Source organism: Euwallacea similis, chromosome 8 (assembly GCF_039881205.1).
Source record: "Euwallacea similis isolate ESF13 chromosome 8, ESF131.1, whole genome shotgun sequence".
NCBI lineage: Eukaryota > Metazoa > Arthropoda > Insecta > Coleoptera > Curculionidae > Euwallacea > Euwallacea similis.
In genome coordinates, this window is record NC_089616.1 from 4,378,418 (window position 1) to 4,398,850 (window position 20,433).

Below are 20,433 nucleotides of genomic sequence, written 5' to 3' on the forward strand. Positions count from 1 at the left end.
TGACGCACGTCATTGTCTGCTTCAACGTAGAGAACGAGAGAGAAAGAACAATTTAATGCTCACGTAAAATTGTTAATTAGTTTCATAAATGGAATTGAGGTGGTTCGGTGTGGTGAATGATATTGATGAACCAGTTGAACGCGTACCTGAAAAACTACGCATCACACTCTCACATCCTTTCATCCTTTGAAGACAATCTACAGGGTGTTTCTGAATAGATGATAAAACTTTAATGGGTGCATCCTGAGTCAAATTTAAGACTAAAGTTCATATAGAGGTATGTCCAAAAATGCTTCTTCTTCGATCTAAAAAAACAATTTTTTTCGTTTTTTTTAATTACTTGTTTATTTTTTATCAAAACTTGCTGAAAATTTGTACATATCATACGCCGTGTGTTTCCCACAAACGGAAATTTTTGGACTTCGATTTCATGTACGGGACGATGCGGATTGATCGGTCTTGAGCTCTCATTTATCGCATATTTTTTCTAGTAATATCAAATTAAATAAATATTTAAAAAAATAATATTAAATTTCCGTTTGTGGGAAACATTCGGCGTACAATATATACAAATTTTCAGCAAGTTTCGATAAAAAATAAACAAGTAATTAAAAAAAAACTAAAAAAAAGTGTTCCTTAACATCCGGTAGAACGAAGACACAGCATTATTGGATATGTCTTTATATGAACTTTTCGTCTTAAATTTGGCTCAGAATTCACCCATTAAAATTTTTACCAACTATTCAGAAGCACCTTGTATAGACATTTCTCAAGATATACCTGTCCGTGCCCCCATGACCGGGCTGTAATATCTCTTTTAAGTTTGTAAGACCAAAACCCAGGGCCGGTCTAGACACGCAAATTCTCACGGGAGCTCTTTTAACTTGAATTCATCTTCCCTTCATCTATAACATCTTCTCTCAGTCCAACACCCTAAAAGCACCCAACCGCCTTAAACCTAACAAATCCCATTTTACCATCATTAGCTAACAAAAAAAAACGTTTATCCCCAAAACATAACAAAATCATAGCATTAATCATATTTCATCCAAAAAGGACCAAACCGCCTCAAACCCTAATTGCACAATTGTGCCCTTTTCGTTTGCAAAATCTCCGACCTCCATCAGGTTCTTCAGGCATTCTGAGCATGTCTTATGGGTACTTCAGGACTTTTTTGGAGTTGCTGGTAGGGACAGACTTCGGTTGGAGAAGCTGTCTTTGATGGAGATGCTGCAAGCGCTCAGTCTGCAGGTGGGGCATCAGCTGAAGACGTTACGATGTCTGGAGCTGCAGCACAGTCTTCGAGGTCTGAAATTTGATGAAGGAAAAGTGATGCTGCAGGTTCCATGCAGCGAGAGGGGAACTGGACGGAGAAGAAATAGTCTGAATTGAAATTTGCATCTGAAAATTTATATTAAACAGACTTTGCTTGAAAAAAAAATTTCAAAATTGTCTAGGTTAGTTTAGGTTAGTAAGACCTTTAGCTTTTTCGTATTAAATCACAAATTCTAGTAGGTTTGCCCACCAAACACAGTGTTAAAAAGGCACTGAAATTACGAAATTGTCAAGGCTAATTTAGATTAATTCTGGTTAATAAACCCTTCAGATTCTCCTAACTAAATCGCCAATTCTATTGATATTTTAATTCCGAGAAGAATTTTGAAAGATCTACTGAAGAGTTCTAGACTTCACTAGGATAGAATTCGGTTAATTCGGGCTAATAAAAACCTTGAAATTTGCCTTAATATAGAAGATTAGAAGTGGTTCTAAATTTTCTGCTCAGAAAGAATTGGGAAAAGTTAATGAACGTTTTTAGGGCGTTTCAGGCCAGTTTAAGTTGATAAAAGATATAAATTTCCTCTAGTAAATCACACATTCTAATACAACAAAGTAACTGAGTTGAAATACTCATTGAACACCTTGAAAAGCGAAAGACATCACGGAGATGCACCAGATGATGCTTGCCAAGCTCAGAAATCGATCGGTTAGATGGAAACCGTGTGATATGCAGTTGGCTTCGGAGTGCCAGGAACTAACCTGAATCAATGAAGAGATCGAAATTCCAGAAAACTTATTCGAGGAGAATCATTCAGCCTCTACACGTATACGCCAATGAAGTTATAATTCACAAGTGAATGACAGTTTCTAATTTTCAAATGTAAATACCCAATAAAGGACAGTGGAAGGGCCGTCCGAGGACCAAATCATCGGGGCGTGTTGTCATCTCAATTGTCCTTTCAAAATACCAAATCAATCATAGGCCGGATACGAACTCCTACTTCGTGACGTCACGAGTCGATCCGCTCTTCTGCATTTTAATGTTTTATTTTTGAACGGACTGCCGCCGCCGTGTCACCGTTGAAGAAGAAATATGAAGCAGACGTCAAAACGTATATACATTTCAAATTTGAGGGGAGGTTAATGGCTTTCGAGATTTTGGGGCTCTAAACGATGCCCGAGAAGCCCGCCAGGGCCAATTAGACCACGTAGAAACCAAAACATTGATTTTCCTAATTTTGACCATGTATAGATATAGGATTGAAGGTACAAGGCTTCGAAGAATCCTCCCGGATACTAGGGCTGCAAGGACACTTCCCGTCATCTTGCCGGCAACGATTTCTCATCCCGGGCTTAGGAAGGGACCATTGTGCCGGTTAAACTCACTGGATTACTCTATTCTACTGTCAGACGTTCCATTTATTATAAAATCAGAAAAATCATTAATTTCCTGTCGATTTGTCTGTTATTACAGCTTTAAATGTCCTAGATTTGGACCGAACTTATTTTGTTTTTAGTTCAAGAGGAAACTTATTAGTACACTACATTCATCCCCAAATTAAAAAAAAAAGACGAAAAATTAATCTTCATTACAAGCGTCCATCTTCAGCAATAATCCCGGTTATCAATCTTCAGGCTTCATTAACAGTTGCATCCTCAAGACGACCATTATCAGTTATCGCGGATAATATTTGCGATTGGCCACGCTAATCCCGGCACATAACTATAATATATGGCTATCGGCCGAGGTTTTTAAAAATCCTTGACCAACATTTCAAAACCCGGAACCAATCCTGATAATAAATCATAGAAATGCAATGTAACCCCTTGACTGCAATCACTTGGAGCGCTTTCAAACAATGATTTCGTGCTGAGCCCGTACCTGAAATCGAATGCCTTTGTTTTCTTCACTTTTCGTGAGGATTGAAATTTCGTTGCACGATTTTTTATACTTTTATTTTTATTTCCTGGTTTTGCTTTCATAGCTGCAGGGAAGTGTACATGAGCAAGTGAAAAAAAAAGAGAAAAAGTTACAAATAAGGAGAAAAAATAAAGGTAACAATAGAGAAATTGATAAGTTTATGGGTGGTCATGAGCACTGAAATCGGCATTTGGAAGGACATCCCTGGTATTGAGGAATGACAAAGATGAGGCTTTAGATGCAAAAGTGGACTGTTGGCTGGGCCGACTTAATAAAAAACTTCACACAATCCTGATGATATTTACACCAGTACTATCAACAAATTTCATTAAAATATGTTTCACAAAAATTTTCAGAGACAAAATTTGTCTATAGTTAGAGTTTATAGTTATATAATATTTATTATATAACTTAACCTTAATTTATTATTATATTAAGTTTATATAATAGTTAGAGTTTCTACATAACCATGACATGAATTGGAGACATAAAGATTTTAGACCCGGAAGGTATGTTAAATTGAAGTAACGGATTCGACTGAAAAGTTCACTTGGAACTTCGCATAAATTGATCCAAAGAAATATGGCCAAAAGTTATTTTTAGCGAGAATTATCTCGAAGAGTTAAAGGACAAATTGAAATCGTTGAATTGGAATTATCAGGGATATGGAAGGCCGATGAGGAAATCGGTATGATGAAAGACAATTCTTACTTGCACAATCTGCTAGGAAGTTCTACAAGGTGAGGTTTATGCCGCTAAAGAACGGGGAAAAAGTCGCACAGAAAAATATTCGTATGCAATGGCATAAATGAGGAAGAATTAGATAATACCATGGAAACTGTCGGAGTAGAACCACCAGCACTTTATATCAGTCTCCCAAGAGAATTGTCCCCTCTCGGGTTTCTTTTCATAATTCTTAGTCACAGATCTCGAAATTCTTTGTCTAGAAATAGAATTCGTCGACCAATTCTTGATGAATCTCGTGTAATCGTCCATCGAATCCCCCCAAATTTCGTAACTGAAAGCCCTTTTCAATCAACAAAATATCGTTTTCAGTGATAAAAGAAAGACAATATTATGACTTGTTTTCAGAGCAATTTAGAAAATGCTTTATTTAATTTTCTGACAACAAACCCCGTTGTCTCTATTTCGATTTTATTGTTTGCTTGCAAAGAGCTTTTGTCCTAATCGCCTGTTGATATTCTTTCGATATCAGTGATTTTGGTGTTACGAGCGATGAAGCTAACAACCTCAAAAAATGGAAAATTATTGGATGTGAATCCCAATACTGGGTCGTAGTGGTCGCCTCACGTTCCACACAAACGGTAGTAGAAGTTACATAATTCCCTGAAGACGTTGTAGAAGGTAATAGTTGGAAAATCGGGAAAGAAGTTCGCGTGATAAACCTGGAAACTGAATTGCTATTTTTGATGCTGATGGCTTCTTTTCAGCAATAAAATCTTGTAAAATGGATGTGTAATGTGTGCAAGAACCATCGCCCTAAATAATCACCTTTCTCGTGTAAATATTTAATTGTTTTATGGTGAATTCGTTATTACGTCCATACTCTTGTTAAGTATGATCATCGTAAATGGAGAAATTCCTGCATAATAAAATCCTCAGTTCTATAGCGGAGGAATCATCATGATTATTTAAGATATAAATTAAAAAAGGAAAACATTCTAAAAAATGCGAAAACGCTTTAAGAACTTTACTCGTGCGAGAAAAAATTCCGCTGGCAAATTATATACTCTCGGTGATAATGAGCCTTAATTTATATGCATTAAAACGGTGTGAATAACAGCGCATTATAAAAAGATTACGATCAATTCCCCCGCATAAAAGCTTGGTAATTAGTTAAAAACATTCCAACCCAAACAACATACGATCCGCCATCAAAACATTCTCAGGCACAAACATAAGACGCCGAGTGAAAAAAAGAACGCCCAGAGAGTCGACAAGAAAGAGAGAAAGAGAGAGAACACCGACTCCACATTCTCCAAGCTTTGTATTGCACCGACTGCAAAACAGCAGGACGAATCTCCTCTCTTTGTCCCACCCACAGAAGAGGAAAGGTAAAATGAAGCGATAAGTGGCAGCCAAAATGGGTGGAGTAAAGAACGGGATAGAAGCCAGTAGATTTTATTCTTTTGCTTTTCAGTCAGTCCTTTCGTGTCTCTCTTGCTGGTCGAGTCGAAGGGGAAAAGTGTCGTTCCCGAGATATTTAGTTGCTACTGGTGCGGTGCTCTGGACTTACTTGACTCTAACGTAACATTATAGTGCTCTCCACCCCGTAGTGCCATTCTAATTCGGTTATATTGCGTGCAGCTGCGTAACCGCCGAAGGGCTCAAGTGCCGCCAATTGAGAAACATTAAAAAGTTGGAAAATAAAATATAAAAATATAAACAATAATAAAATATGTTGGTCTTAGGTTGGTTAGAGTGAATCCTCGTGTTTAAAGCACACGTTCCGCGCGGGCCCGTCATCCATCATGCTCAGTGACGTCATAACACGGGATTGGTTGTCGGTCTGTCACGTGGTTAGTTAATTGGGCCCGGTGGGCGGGGATCGTGAGTGGAGTGGGGAGAGAAGGGAGGACGTCTCCCGACAAGTCGTTGCCTTTGGAGAATTCCGGTAAAATTATTAATGACTATGAGTTCGTTTCTGATGAACCCCGTTTCGGGTTATCAACAGCCGCAGCATATTTCGGCGGGGGTTGTGGTCGACCCGAAGTTTCCCCCTAGCGAAGAATACAGTCAAAGTAGTTATATTCCGTCCGCGACCGAAAACTTCTTCGGGAACCATCATCTGAACCAGCCTCAACATCTGCAGTATGGGTACCACAACCACCATCATCACCAAGCCACCTACGGAGCGTCGCTTCCCTTATCGAATTCCGGTTACGGGGGTTACGGTAATTATTACCATCACCAGCTGCACCATCCCTCACCTCCAATCCATCAAGTGCGTCCTGTCCAACCAATTCACGAACCGCAGAATCAGTTACTTAACTGTGCCTCTTTGCCCGACGGCCATCCAAACCATCCTCCCCCGACCACGACACCCTCAAACATCCTCCATAATATACCGGACATTTCTCCGAACGTGTCTCAACCGAGTGATGTGAACAGTAGTGTGTGTAGTCCGGCATCGGTTGGCCATGGACAAGACTCGAGGGGTTCACCTCCGGTTGGACATTCGTTGCAAGAATTGGGGTTAAGACTGGAAGATGGGGGTTCGGATGAACAGGATGAGCTCGATGACGGACAGGGCAGTTCGACGAATAATGACGAGGACGATGATGATGAGGACAATGGAGACAGGCAGATTTATCCCTGGATGAGAAAGGTCCATGTGGCTGGAGCTTGTAAGTATCAAGGTTGTGTGGTATGGATAATTTTTACATTTTGATAACATGCAGTAAGGGATTTGTGAATGATTGAATGATATGTCAAAAGTATTTGCTAAGCAAGCAATTCAAATCTTGTAAAGTTTAACTTAAGTTTGGAAGTAAACGTAACTTAATTGACGAGATTAAAGCGTAATTTAGGACTAATATGTATCATATAATGACGAGCTATGTTCAAATTCCCAATAAATTCAGAATTGGCCAGATTTCTATAACCCATGCCCATGGCATTTTATCATCATGTTATGCAAATTTGCGAAATTATCATATGATAAGAGTTGCCTTAGGACTCATCGGATCACCGAAAGATATGACGATGATCTAATCCAAGAATTCAAAGTCCTCAAGTTACTTCCGTAGATTCTGGACGAATTATTAACAGTATATTAAAATCAAATATTAAATCATGAACAGGAAATTATTGTTCATCGAGGTATGACAGACATTTGGTTAATCTGGAGAAAATAAGGATGAGCCAAGGAGGGTGTATGAGATTTCCAAGAAACTGTTCGGAGTTTTGTTTTTTTATATTAATTCTTTAACAAAGTTAGAAATTCTTTGCCTAAGTACCAAATTTGAAAGTGATTTCTTTCATCCTGAGGCAATCAAGAGGTACAATTCTTCACCTATACTTGAATTTTGGTATCTCAGCCTTACTTCGATTTCTTTGGACATAGTCCATCAAATAACTAGTAAATGTCAGAACGATAAAGGTCTCACGATCATCTGCCTGAAATGGACAGATAGAATCCAGAGTTGTCGATTCCGCCATGATAATGTCGTCCAGATGTTCTTGGATTGATAGTTCGTGGATTTGCAAGAAAATCTTAAGTTTTGTCCAAAGAATGGCTCATTCCTCGGACAGAATGCCCATTTTGTCGAATTCTGTTGACAGTTCTGTTAACCAAATGGTTTATATTTTACATACTGAAAATGGGTGACTATTATAGAGTTTCGTTGTCTATGGTCCGGATCAGATAAGACAGAAAGTGAATTACACACACACACATGATTTCAGGCTAATGGCAGTCTTCAAGTTGCCAACTACTTTCATCAGCTATCCAGATCTACAGCTTTGAATTCGTTCAGCTCTAGATTACTTTGAATACATTCTTGCACTGACAGATGCAAAATCTTGAGGTCGAGTGCCTGCATGGAATGACTTACAAGAATGAAAAAGAAAAGATTAGGAATCAATTTATGAGGCTCCGAAGGAAAAAGTAAATTACCATGAAGGGCGAACAGCCAGCCAGTTAATTAAACTTTGCACAAAATATCTAGACCGTCTCCGGATGGTACTACTAATCCAAAAAGCCGGTAAAAAAGTGCTACATCACGGCACAGGTAAACATAAATATTAATATCGGTCTTCTATTTTTCCCATGACTGGCACAAACTTTTAATAGGCTATAAAGCAGGCGCCTGTTCCTTTTTTTCCTGCCTTTGAATCCGAGCTGCTTGTTTTATTAGATTAATATTACCTAAGGTACCTATTTAATAGGTGAATAGGAAAGGCACGTGTTTGATCCACATTAAATGGTCGAATAGAAGAGAAGAATTATACATCATCGACGTCCAATGAAAAAGTGATCTTAAAACGAAGAAGCAGGAACGGTGAGATTCGTTTCGATCATTTTGGTAGCGAAGCAAGTGACTCTCCAGACAACAGCTAAATGGATTCTTCTTTTGTTCCACTTATTTCGACTTCTTCATGTTTATCTTCATCACGTCTTCATTGCATCTTCATTTTTTCTTTGATTCATCTTCAACTAACAACACTGATCAACAACCCCATCAAAAAGTTATATCGAGGAATTAAAATTTATATAGAGCTTTTGCCACCAGAACCATCTAACCTAAAGTCCTAACTTCTCACCGCCACATTTACAAATTATTCACATCATCCCTGAAACCCCCACAACCATCAACCCTGGAAAGACATTAATAAAAATCTCACGTTGAATAGCGAATTTGTAAAATATTTAAAGCTCTTCAGTACCCTTATTTATAACCCCTGCGGTCTGATCTTTAAACCGCATCACGTTCAAAAGGGACAACAAGAGAATCTGAGAAAGATATAAATTGCCCATCGTTTGTTTAAATCGCTGATCCTTTCAGATTTTGAAGAGACGCTTATTTTTTATTCTATATGTCACTAGAAGTGCTTGTCACTGTTTAGATTATAATATACCTTTGAGGGTTGTCTATTACTGCTCGTCGAAGAGGGATAATTTAAGACATATAGGGAAGGCCTCCTTTCTATGTCAGAAATGAATATGACCTTGTTAATCTTGTCAAAAGACCTCCGACCATCCGACATTTAGCCCCACACAAGTCGAAGAGATTTCTCAACTGAGATAGACGCAAATTAGCTCTAAAATTCCGACCGCACAATACCTCCTTAAGTACCTTCAATTTATTATCCTTTATTTGCTAAATGGCCAGCGATTTATAAATCTCTGAAGGTCTGTTGTGACCTCCCCGGGGATGTTTTGGAACATCGCTTTGTTGTCGAAGATGTTGAACGAATTTGAATGGTGATTAGGCTCTACGAGCTTCAAATTTGCCTTGTGGTATCTCGAGAATGTTTGTGTTGGATTTGAAGAGGGGTTTTGTTGGGATTGATAGGGAGAAATTTACATTATAGAAATTCTATTAAGTTCGCTGGAGGAACGGTCGGGGTGAAAAATCCTAACATTGTTAATTTGAAAGTTTGAAGCATTGGAATTCGGTCAATTTTCCCGTAAAGGTCTCGTGTTAGAAGTGTAAGTACCTAATTCCCCGCCTAATTCATAAACTTTCCAAATGTTATGTCTCTATCAAATACTTTCATTCACTTTAAGTAACTGAACATCTCAGTATAAATCCTTCATGATTCATCATTGTGCTCTCTAAGTCGTCAAAATTTGGGAAAACTTCAGAAAAGTTTCTGAATTCTGTCGATCACTTCAAAAATTACTAAAAAATCTTATAGTCCTAAAAATTCACCACGGAAAAATCGAGAGAAATACAATATGGATCGAGTTGAGCTAACCGACATCGGCGCCACTGACCGAGATCGCCAGAGAATAGTTAACGTCACTGTGTATGCAAGGATTAAAATTTTTAACTTTTATTTTTATATTTTTCAGCCAGAGTTTCTATCAGTAAAAATTCCTGAAGCACAAAAATGGACTATCTAGATTTTTCCATTACAAAGAGACAGATTTTGCAGTTTGGTAACCATCAAGGAACTTTTTTGTTCTGCTTAATTATGCACCATATTTGCTGATGCTTCCAAATAAACAGTCCGATTGAACTCGTAATTACAGTGGACGAAGGGCACACATAAATAATTATCATTACCAGAAATCGACCTTCTAGAATCTTTGAACTTGAAACTGTTTTATCGAATTTGGTCGAGCCATGAAGTCATTTTTTGTTCTAGTTGGTTAAATCATGGTCCAGTGTTCCCAAAAAAATTGTCTGATTGAGCTCATAATTACATTGCATGAAGGACATACATAAATGATTGTTATGACCAGAAATGATCCATTTAAATTCTTCCACTTGGGGTAAACAAATTTTCTACTTTTGCTGAGCCATCAGCCAGTTATGTATATACTATTGATTATACCATATTGCCAATCGTTGCTGCTCCCAACGGAACTATCTGATTAAACTCGTAATGAGAGCACATGAAGAACACATATACAGGGTGGCCCAGACTCATGTAGAGAACGGATCCAAAGTAGTAAAATCAGGCAAGACAAAGCAACTTTTGATGTCCAAAATTCCGCAAATTCAAATTTTTTCTTGAAAAAAAAAAGAAAGATTGGAAGTTGTTTAAAAGTGCTGCAATAAGAGACGATGCAGCAGCTCTCGGAACATGCAAGGAAAGATAAAATATGGAAATCATCAATGGCTAACAAATAAATTAAGTCCGAGTTAGAGTCCCTGTATTTTCGGTTTGCGGTACCAAACCAGAACCACTCGGCACTGACCTAGTTCAAATCGAAATAATTTAATAACCTTAAATGTAGCACGACCGGACAATTAAATGGATCATAAGCCATATCAAATTCATTACTGCCTCGAAAAAAATTACAATTATGATTGTCGTCCACGATTCTGTAGAGAATCCAGCTAGTAAAATTCGCAAACCGCATTCTGACGAAAAAAAATGGAAAATTATTTAACACTTGAGTGTCTTCAGCCTTGGAATTGCCTCTTGGTGGTATAAATTTCAGCTGCAGGCAGACCTGTTTAAATGAGTTTGAAATGAAATATTATAGCCATTGGCACACGTCAAGACCTCAAAACAACACAAAAACAAATTGTTTTTAAGTTAATGCAATTTAATGATATTCATGAATTTAACCGAAAGCTCACGCTTCTTACCTGATGGCTAAACATGAGGGATTGTTACGTAACTGATTTTTTTTCAGCTCTTTTCCTTCATCTCGAGCAGTTGCAACAGGGAAAATAGAGAAAGTTCTTATATGTATTAAGTGCCTCTGTCACAGGAAATACTGTCTGTTTTTGGTTTTGTTTTTCAGCTAAAACGCCGGATTCATTATTCATTAGTGTTGTCCATTAATCAAAAGTGCGTTACAATTTATTTGACATTAGCTTGCACGCACCTTAAGGGGAAAATGCCTGGATGAAAGGAAATTTATAACTTAGCAGTAAGAAAATTAACCAAAGACAAATGGACTAAACTAAAATAATGGTAAAAAAAGTATAACACTTACTTGTAATTTTAGTATTAATACCTGTATATGTGATGTCATATTAATTACCTTTTCATTTTGTCTTTCAGTTTCGAATGCGCATGACATTTCGTCTAATGGCAGTAAGTTTTTATTGTTTTAACCATCACTAATGCTTTAAACACTATTAAAATATTATAAAAGATTTTATCCTTTCGTGTCGATTATTCATACACGCACGAAGAGATGAAGTCTGCTTTCGCTTCTTCTTATTTCTTGGCTTTTAATGGTTATTATTTGCTTTCACCACTTATTAAACTTTACACGCAAATGCACCTTACAATAGTAGATTTAGTAGATTAAGAATAACTATGTAGAATGTAGAGTCTGTGCTGTTGTTTCTTGGAGTTTTAAATAAGTCGGTTTGGTTTTACTGAGGTTTTGCGGACATTTTCCGCAAGTTCAGTAAAATCAATTTTAGCCGAGATAAAGTGTTCTCAATCACTTCCCTCCAAAGAATTTAATTACGAAGCCAATTCTCATCACTAGTACGATCGCAGAAATTAGAAACCCTTTTTGTCTTCCGAGAATCTCTTCATCCAATCATTACTGTTCTAAATACGTTTCGAGTTAAGTCAAGTTAGTTCAGGTTCAGATAGAAAGGTCGAGTGGTTCCTTAAGGCGCAAGATATTTTAGACTAAATTTATCAATCATATAGTAACGCAGGGTTCCCACGGTCTGAGCAGGCAGATCCCGCCTCTCGCTTACCATGACGTGAGTGACATTTTTCTGTGTCAACGCATTGTCAGGTGAACTAAATCTGTTTACTTCTTCTCGGATGGTCGAAAATATATAAATTTACTTTTGATTATTTCGTACATATCACATTTGCACGTTCTGAACTTTTGAACTCAAACACAGTAGTTTTCTCTATCAGGTGACACATTTTACAGTTTTTTAGTTAAAATCCAGGGTCGTAACTGGAGAGGACTAAACGGCAAAAATCTGCATCATTTCGGAGTCCAAATTTACAAACTTCCTAAAAGTACTATTGAATAATTCATAGCCCTTGTAAAAAGCAAACTTCGGCATTGCTTTGTTCCAAGCAGGGACTATAAATGTTCTTGAAATGCAGAATGTTACGGAACTTTTTCAATTAAAATCCAGGGCCGTTGCACGAGCAAATTTGAAATGATGAAATTGAGTTAAAACCCCTGCTTCTTGTCCAGAATTAAACTTCAAATAAAAAATGAAACACAAACTGACCTCTAATATTTTTGGCCAATCTAGGATTATATATATATCTCAATTACTTGTTTATTTATTGAATTATTCAGCTTTTGTAGTTCAATTCTTCCAAAATTTAAGTATTGAAAAATTTATAGGCCTTTTAAAAAGCAAACTACTACACTGTTTTTTGGTAAATTCAGTACCTCAAATTGGCTTACGGAAAATTTTTTGCGGAGAGGCCTCGATTTTTGATGAAAGTAGAACTTCTAATGCCGTGCTCCCACGGGCTGTGCCATCGCTGTCTCTGCGCTACATCAAGGGCTATTTTGTGCCACACCCAATTATCCCATTTCAAGCCTATTGATAGATGACATTCTATAAATCTCTTTTCCACGTCGGCGGTTTGTGTCGACAAGCGCCGTGGGAACCCAGCACATTGAGGTAAATTAAAAGTGTTCGCAATATTTCTGCCTAAACAATTATGTGCTTTCGTGATTCTTTCAAGTTGAACTATGAGTTTGCAACCTGCAGCTCGATTACCTACTTCCAACTGACCAAACCTCAGATTGTAGTGACCCGTAGTGGTACAGCCCCAAATTTGGACGGAACCGAAAAAGGACATTGTGTCTTGCCGTCTTCTACTACATCGACCGTTTTAATTTGGTTTATTCCAAAACTCTGCAAAGTCATGCTGAATGGCCGATTACGTGCTGCCAAGCAAGACTTCTTTAGAGTTTTTTTTTTACCGACCATGTCGCGACGATGTTCATGGTCTGATCGTGGTCTCTGCACAAAAATGGGCATTTTTCACATCCAGTGGCGTATTAGAATTAGAGACTTTGCTCGTAGTGAAAAGCCGAAACTTTGACATTAGGGATATTTGAGCATAAGGGAAATGGCAGTTTAGCTAGGAGGATTTTAGGCGTCTTTGTACGGAGCTCTTTTATGGCTAAGAAGAAAGTTTGGGGGAATGATACGCCCCTGTATACGTTGTCGGCATCCAAATGCCCAAAGAGAAAATGCTGTTCATCGTCAGCATAGCGAGGAGCAACTCGAACATACAGCACATCGACAATAAGAGTGGTCTTTATTGTTAATTCTCTCTAATTAAATGTTATTCAAATATTCCCCCGCATGTGTGGCAAGATGTACACGAGGAGGTGGTGAGAGGTTCAACAACCACAAGATGAATCCACAGTTTTTACTGAAAGGATAAGGCGTAATTGGCTAGACATTTTTGGCTTAATTTGGTTACAAGGGGATTTCTATGAAAGGCTAATTGGGTTGATTGGCTAATTTGAATATTGCCAGAGTCAGACGTGAGCGCGGAAAACGGCCTTTGTTGTCATGTCCTGAGACTAAGAAAATTTATTTAGGGATTAATCAGATTGCACGGTAAGATGTGCATTTTCAAAATATGCAGGGGAATTGGAAAAATTTCGAAACCTAATTTGGGTCATTAGGTAGAACAACGTTGAACAATGCTAGAGAAAATAATTAATTCTCCAGGCTGTCAATACTAATTATCCAAGCACATTTTTTCAGTCGCTCTAATAGTCATTGTTAACAATTTATCAATACCATATTGTTGCCTAAAGGACCTTGATGAATGACGAAAATTTTGGTCTGAAACTACGCACGTAAATGAACGAGTTCTTGTAGAAATTTTCCAATGTCACAACAACGTTTCACACACGTACTTAGCATGTAAAAATAATTTTCCCAACATCGATATTAAACGGAAATATTTTTATCTAAATGATTAATTGACTCCAGAGCATAATTTATCATAAATTTAAATAATATTTATGTAACACGGAAATAGTGGACGGTGTAATTTGCAAATTAATTCAGCCCTGTGTGCCGGTAATAGATACGCCATTATTTTGAGCTCTGCTGTGTGGAAAATGGAAAAATTTCCATTGCCGGTCGAAAACCCATATGTCTTGGATACGTTGGTTTTATAATTGCGCCACGGGGTGTCTGAAACTATTACCATGGCGATGCTATCTACGCCAATTGATGGATGATGGTCAGGGTGGTTGCAATGGAAATGAATATATTCACAAATTGATAGCGAAAAGTAGTGCTGTTTAACATGGAAACCTTTTTGTAATTGTAATTTGTCTCTATTAGAGGGCACACGGTCGTTGAGAAAGAAGAGCGGTTGTGCCCCAAACAAGGCTCAACATAACGTCTGATACAAACTTGACCAAATGACCATAATCCTTCAGTGTTGCTAAAATCACGTGACTAAGTCCCATCAACAAAACGTCATGCTCGTCACATCCAAGAAACGTCAGTGAATGTCTCATTTGTAACGTCAAATTCCACCTCCTTCATGACGTTAATAAAAGGTCAATCAAACTTGAACTAATTTTGCAAAATTTTAATTCGCCCCGTGTGACTTTTTTTGAGACTGCCACCGTCAACAATCAAATGATTGTATCGACAGGTTCTTTTTAATCATAACTGAAGATCCATGTTTAATTGAGCGAGCGTCACATGTCAGCTGTCAATTGACAAAATGCATGATTTGCATAGAAGCGGTCGCTGTGTTACCACCACCAACAATGAACAGCATTGATAGCATTTGATTGAGCAGCAAAAATTGATGTTTTAAAATGGCCGTTACGGAGTCCCGACCTGAATCCCATTGAGAACTTATGTGGCATACTTGATAGGAAAATAACATCAAATCAAATCAAAAACCAACAAGAACTTTTTGAAAAAATAGAGAATGCGTGGTCCACTATAGATCAATCAGTATGAACAATAATTGTAAAATTAATTCAAACGATGCCGAAGCGATGTCGCGATATGATCAAGGCAAATGGGCACCACACTAAATATTAATTAAAATAAATGTTTGTACTATTTTTATTGTCACTAATTTCTTCAATAAAAAAGTTACAACTATTTTGTCGAGACTCATAACAAGATTTATTTATATAGTTATCTGTTTGCATATCTCAAAGCCAATTATATTCAGAATATTTTACTAATAGCATACTAATTATGTTGTAACCGAGAGTTCACGTATTAGATATTAATAAAATATTTCAAATTTGAAAAAAGTTCCAAACTTTTTGCCCAATACTGTACGTCCACTTCTTCTGGGTCATTGAGCTTTGCAAATTCCGCATGCCATTTGTAAGGAAAAACTAGACCGACCTGGTAAACATCTAATTAGCAGATCAATTTATGTTTGAATAAGCTACTGTCACATGTGCATTGACGGTTGTCAAGCCACGTGACATGCACACCACCACATGCCAATTGTCATTTGTCAATTTGCGCGGTTTGTACAGAAATTGTTCCCGGATGAAACCGCATTTTCATGTCTTAGGGTGGATCCCCATGACTAATCCACATTCCCAAGATTAATGAACCTCTAGAATTACGACTGAGATTATAAATGGACCTCATCACGGAGGATGGCCTGGATCTCGGCCAAGCCTTCGAACTCAAAAATACCATCAAATAGGTATGGATCAGGACTGACAGGAACTGCAGACTGGGCAGATACTGCTTGCGCAATCCGCACCAACACAACAGATATTGGTGCGGATGGCAATAATTATGGTTATAAAGGACAGTTTAGAACAGTGTTTTGCGGCCATAAATTGATTCATTAGAGTATCAGAACAATAAAGAAGGCGATATTATATTCCTCGTAATATAACGCAAATAACATATGACCTGACAATGACTGAATATTGATTGATGGCCATAAATTCTTTTTAACAGGTGATTAAGGAATTTCGGAGGAATTTTAATTTTGTCTTAATAGTTGCATTATTAGGAAATTATTATGAAATCTAGCATCAAACATTGAAACGAGGCTTCATTGACGCATTCATTTATGGACTCACTCGCTGTATGTCCTTACGTCCTTATTACACAAAATAACTATATTAATATGATAAGCCGATTAATTTATTGTTTATTTAATGGGTTTATCTCCAGTTTTGTTTGAGCATTGAATTTCTGATATTCAACCCCTCAAACTTGATAGAGTGCCATAAACTTCAGGAGGAGCCTATACTTTATTTGAGCGGTATCCGGCTCAATAGAGGGGAGATTACTAAAAATTCAGAAAGATTAGAGCCAATCAATCTCATTGCCGAGGATCTTATATTCATGTCTATTATAGTCATACCTAATCCACAGTAATTAAACTAATTACAGACGAGAGAAAAACGAGAAGTGCAGCCATGGCATCCTGTTTTCGCCGCCACGTTAAATTAACACTAAAAAGCAATGATTGTCGTCATAGGAAGCTGCATAATCATTTACTTTATGCATTATATAACCTTTGTTCTAAGAAGCAATTATGCCCCTGATCTCGGGTTTTGTTGCAGCAAATGGTGCCTTCGCCCCGGGCATGGAACCCAAACGTCAAAGGACGGCCTACACCCGGCACCAAATCCTCGAGTTAGAAAAAGAGTTCCATTATAACCGCTACCTGACCAGAAGGAGGCGAATAGAGATCGCCCATGCGTTGGTTCTCAGCGAGCGTCAGATCAAAATATGGTTCCAAAACAGGTAAAAATTCTTATATGCGGTTCGCTTCTTGGAGAAATGACTGGCCAGAAATATCTAGTCGAGTCACGAATATAGGTCATGTTTGTCTGTTGGTGCTTACGGTGGTACTAACAGAACTCGTATTGTCTCTTGCAGACGAATGAAATGGAAAAAAGACAACAAATTGCCAAACACGAAGAATGTCCGGAGGAAAACGAATCCTGCGGGCGTCACGACGACGGCGTCGGGGGCGCCGACGGCAAATAGCGGCAAATCGTCGGGCAAGGGCGGCGGTGGGCGGGGGGGCAAGGCGCAAAATAGCGCCGTCGCCGCCACCCAGCAGCAGGGGAACAACAATGACAAGAGGAAGAATAACAACACACGGTGAGTCATAGCTACCGATGGCAGGAGATGATTTATACGGGTTTGGCATGCTCTCCTCGTCTTATGATTCTGAGATCCCGGATCTGAGATATCATCAACTTTTAGGGTTGCGTCATAGTTTTATTGCTTGAGTAAATTGGTTTCCAATATTCTTGCAATTTCCCATCCCATGAAGACTGAACATCCACAGTCATCTGTACATGTCATTCGGAAGATACGCAGTGAATCTTTCTCGAGCGTTCACGAGGCCTTTCGTAACTTTGGAAAAATATCTTCATTGGGATTGGAACGCTCAAGCTCTACTTTTTTTTGTGTAGAACACCCTGTATGTTGTGGGAATTTGTTTGCTTTCCTACTCGTAAAGATTCAGTTACCCCTTTGTAATCCCCGCGTTCATCTCTCTTAGTCATGAAGTAGTGTGGAAGTGATTCACGTTTGAACGATCGTGTCTTCCACATCCTACATGGACATCTTAACCTCCCCAAAATATTCGATTCTCTTTGAAAGCTTGAGAAATTTCAACTTCTTACTAGCAGACATTAACTCCCCTCTTTTTGTTTCAGCGAGCCAATCGACGGCCTCGGCGACAATATGCTAGACATGTCCCTCACAGCCACCCATCCCCTACCCACCACTATTTCTGGTCATTCCCACGCCCACCCCATGACCTCATCCCTGCATCCCAGCAATCCCATGATGGACCCGGCCCTCACCCACTTGGGAGCCGCCTTAGGGGGGCCACCCATGCAACCCATGTCTTCACCCCCCGGATGCCGGGGCATACCCGGGGGAGGAACACCCCCCGTTATCAAACCTGATTACGACTTAACTGCGTTGTAATGGATTATTTTTTAAAGAGTTTTGTTGTGGATTGGTGATAGGTTGGGTGGGAGGGTTTTTAAGAGGATCTTAGTGCGGTGTTCTTTTATCTCACTTATTATAGGAGATTGTAGAGGGTATTCATTAGGAAGGTTTTTAAGTAGGTTTGTCTAAAACGGTTATTATAGCTGGGTTTAGTAATTATTTTCTCATAATTTATTCACGTTTCCCTATAGAATACCGCGGATTTGATTCAGTGAATTCATACCAAAGCATGAAATGATATTTACGGGAATTATTTTAACTAATCTGCTGATAACGAATTAATTCGATGATTGATTACACCTGCGGATGCATCACAATAACGGTTGGAAAGCGTTATCTCTATTTAATATTGCAAATAACTCTTTCGTGGATTTCCGGTTTAAATTATTCCATTGTGGTGTTTTTTCGTGTGAACCACCAAATTCGACGAATGTAGTATTGCCCCGAACCTTCTTAATTTCTAATGCGAATGTTACCTTTTAACAAGACGTTTTGCCGAAACTTGTAGTTATTATTAATGCTCTTTAGGGCGAGTTTAAACTTATAGCAATCAACAAAAGACATTTTTCTTTTTGCCTTAAGGTGTTTGTAGATAAAACTTCAAAGTTTCTTTTTAGCAATTGCATTCTTGCGCAATAATATCGCAAGAATCACTCATGTCTTATATGTGTTTGTATAATTGTACAAAGCGAGTTAAATCTCGATTGGACTTACATTATAGAGATAAACAAAAGGTATATAGGATAACTATATTAAAATGTGTATTATAACATGTTATTATTGGTTTTACTGTACATAATACATCATCCAATACGACGTTTATATTAGGCCTAAGTTGTGAGCCCAGTGTGATTTTTTTAAATGTGAATATTATCGGTACATATAAAGTGTATATATTAAGGATAGAAATAAATATGTATAATTCTACAGTAATCCGGATGTTTTATTTAAAATATTAATTTTCGCGTCTTGCTCGGGTCCAGGACCGTACTTCTCGGACTCGACAGCTCAAAGGGAGTCGCAAATTGAGCTCATTACCGAGAAATCTGGCGATTATCCCCGCCAGAAGCGAACTCTCTCGAATGCTCCATTTCGAAGTTTAAAACTTTTCAAACTCTATTCAGCCATCCACTTTCTTGTCCGGCTCGGAAAAATCACATTTGACCGAATAAATTACCCGAAGGGGCTCATAATTACGGTGGTGATTATCATGGCTAGAAAGGGATTGCATTTTAAGGTTACAAATTTTCGAGCCATCGCGTAACGTCTTTCTTCTCTTGTTCATCAGTCGCATTGGTCATACGCATTCTCGGGCTTGGAGCTCTTAAAGAAACTAATTAACTCGGCGCATAATTTTAGCGCATCAAGCGCGCATACAGATGATTATCGTCACCGAAAATGAGACCTCTATAGTCTTTAATTTCGGAGTTACGAATTTTTAAATTTGGCTCAAGCCGTCCTTCTTGCACATCATTCATTGCCGGGCCCGGCGCTCCCAAGCAAGTTGCCTGCTTTAGCTCCTAATTACCGTGCACGAAGAGCACCCATATGCGATTATTATTACCAGAAATGATCCGCCTGTTCCATTTGGAGGCAACAAATTTTTCAATTTCGTCGAGTTATCGAGTAATTTCCCGTACTGTGAGTCAGTGCTCTCAAAGCAACTAGCTAATTGAATTCATAATTACAGCAGATGGAGTACACATTCCGGTGATTATCATCCCCAGTTATGAACCTCCCGGAGGCTTCCGTTAGGAAATTACAAATTCTCAAATTGGTCTCTTGATCTCCCGCGTTCAGATCTTCAGCTTTCCCGAACCGTTAGCCGCTTCTTATCGATTCTCAAGGTAATCAAACAGTGTCCTCAGCTGTTAGCACTTTGCCGAGCGGCCGAGAGCTCCGCAAGAACGGGAAAATCAGAAATGTTATTTGTCCATCCTCGATAACGTACAATGGCATAAATACCAAGTTAATTTAATATTTCCCCCGGCATTGTAGGCCCGGTTGGCAACATGGCGATGGGATAAAGCCACAGGGCCGAAATATAATTGGTCGGCATGTGAGCCTGCTTCAAAAGACTGACAGAAAATATATTTGACCCTCGCACGAATTCATGTCGTGCCAGGC

At 38.4% G+C, this 20,433-nt stretch overlaps 1 protein-coding gene across 2 annotated transcripts; it reads left to right on the forward strand.

Moving 5' to 3' along the window:
• Nucleotides 1–5,378: 5,378 nt before the first annotated feature.
• On the forward strand, nt 5,379–19,219 carry Dfd (Deformed). 2 transcript variants are annotated; one of them, XM_066392499.1, is made up of 5 exons: nt 5,379–6,567; nt 11,411–11,443; nt 16,896–17,079; nt 17,215–17,442; nt 18,006–19,219. In XM_066392499.1, exons 1-5 carry the CDS (start codon nt 5,847–5,849, stop codon nt 18,280–18,282), a joined length of 1,443 nt encoding a protein of 480 aa, XP_066248596.1. In that variant the 5' UTR covers nt 5,379–5,846; the 3' UTR covers nt 18,283–19,219. The 2 variants fall into 2 exon arrangements, with proteins under 2 accessions (XP_066248596.1, XP_066248597.1); XM_066392500.1 differs by lacking the exon at nt 11,411–11,443.
• Nucleotides 19,220–20,433: the final 1,214 nt, after the last annotated feature.

Bases quoted from the DNA above. Each gene is read 5' to 3' on its own strand.
- Dfd (XM_066392499.1), top strand. From the start codon at position 5,847: ATGACTATGAGTTCGTTTCTGATGAACCCCGTTTCGGGTTATCAACAG. The intron at 6,568-11,410 runs GTAAGTATCAAG...TTTGTCTTTCAG, and splicing joins GGTCCATGTGGCTGGAGCTT to TTTCGAATGCGCATGACATT. The intron at 17,443-18,005 runs GTGAGTCATAGC...TTTTTGTTTCAG, and splicing joins AGGAAGAATAACAACACACG to CGAGCCAATCGACGGCCTCG.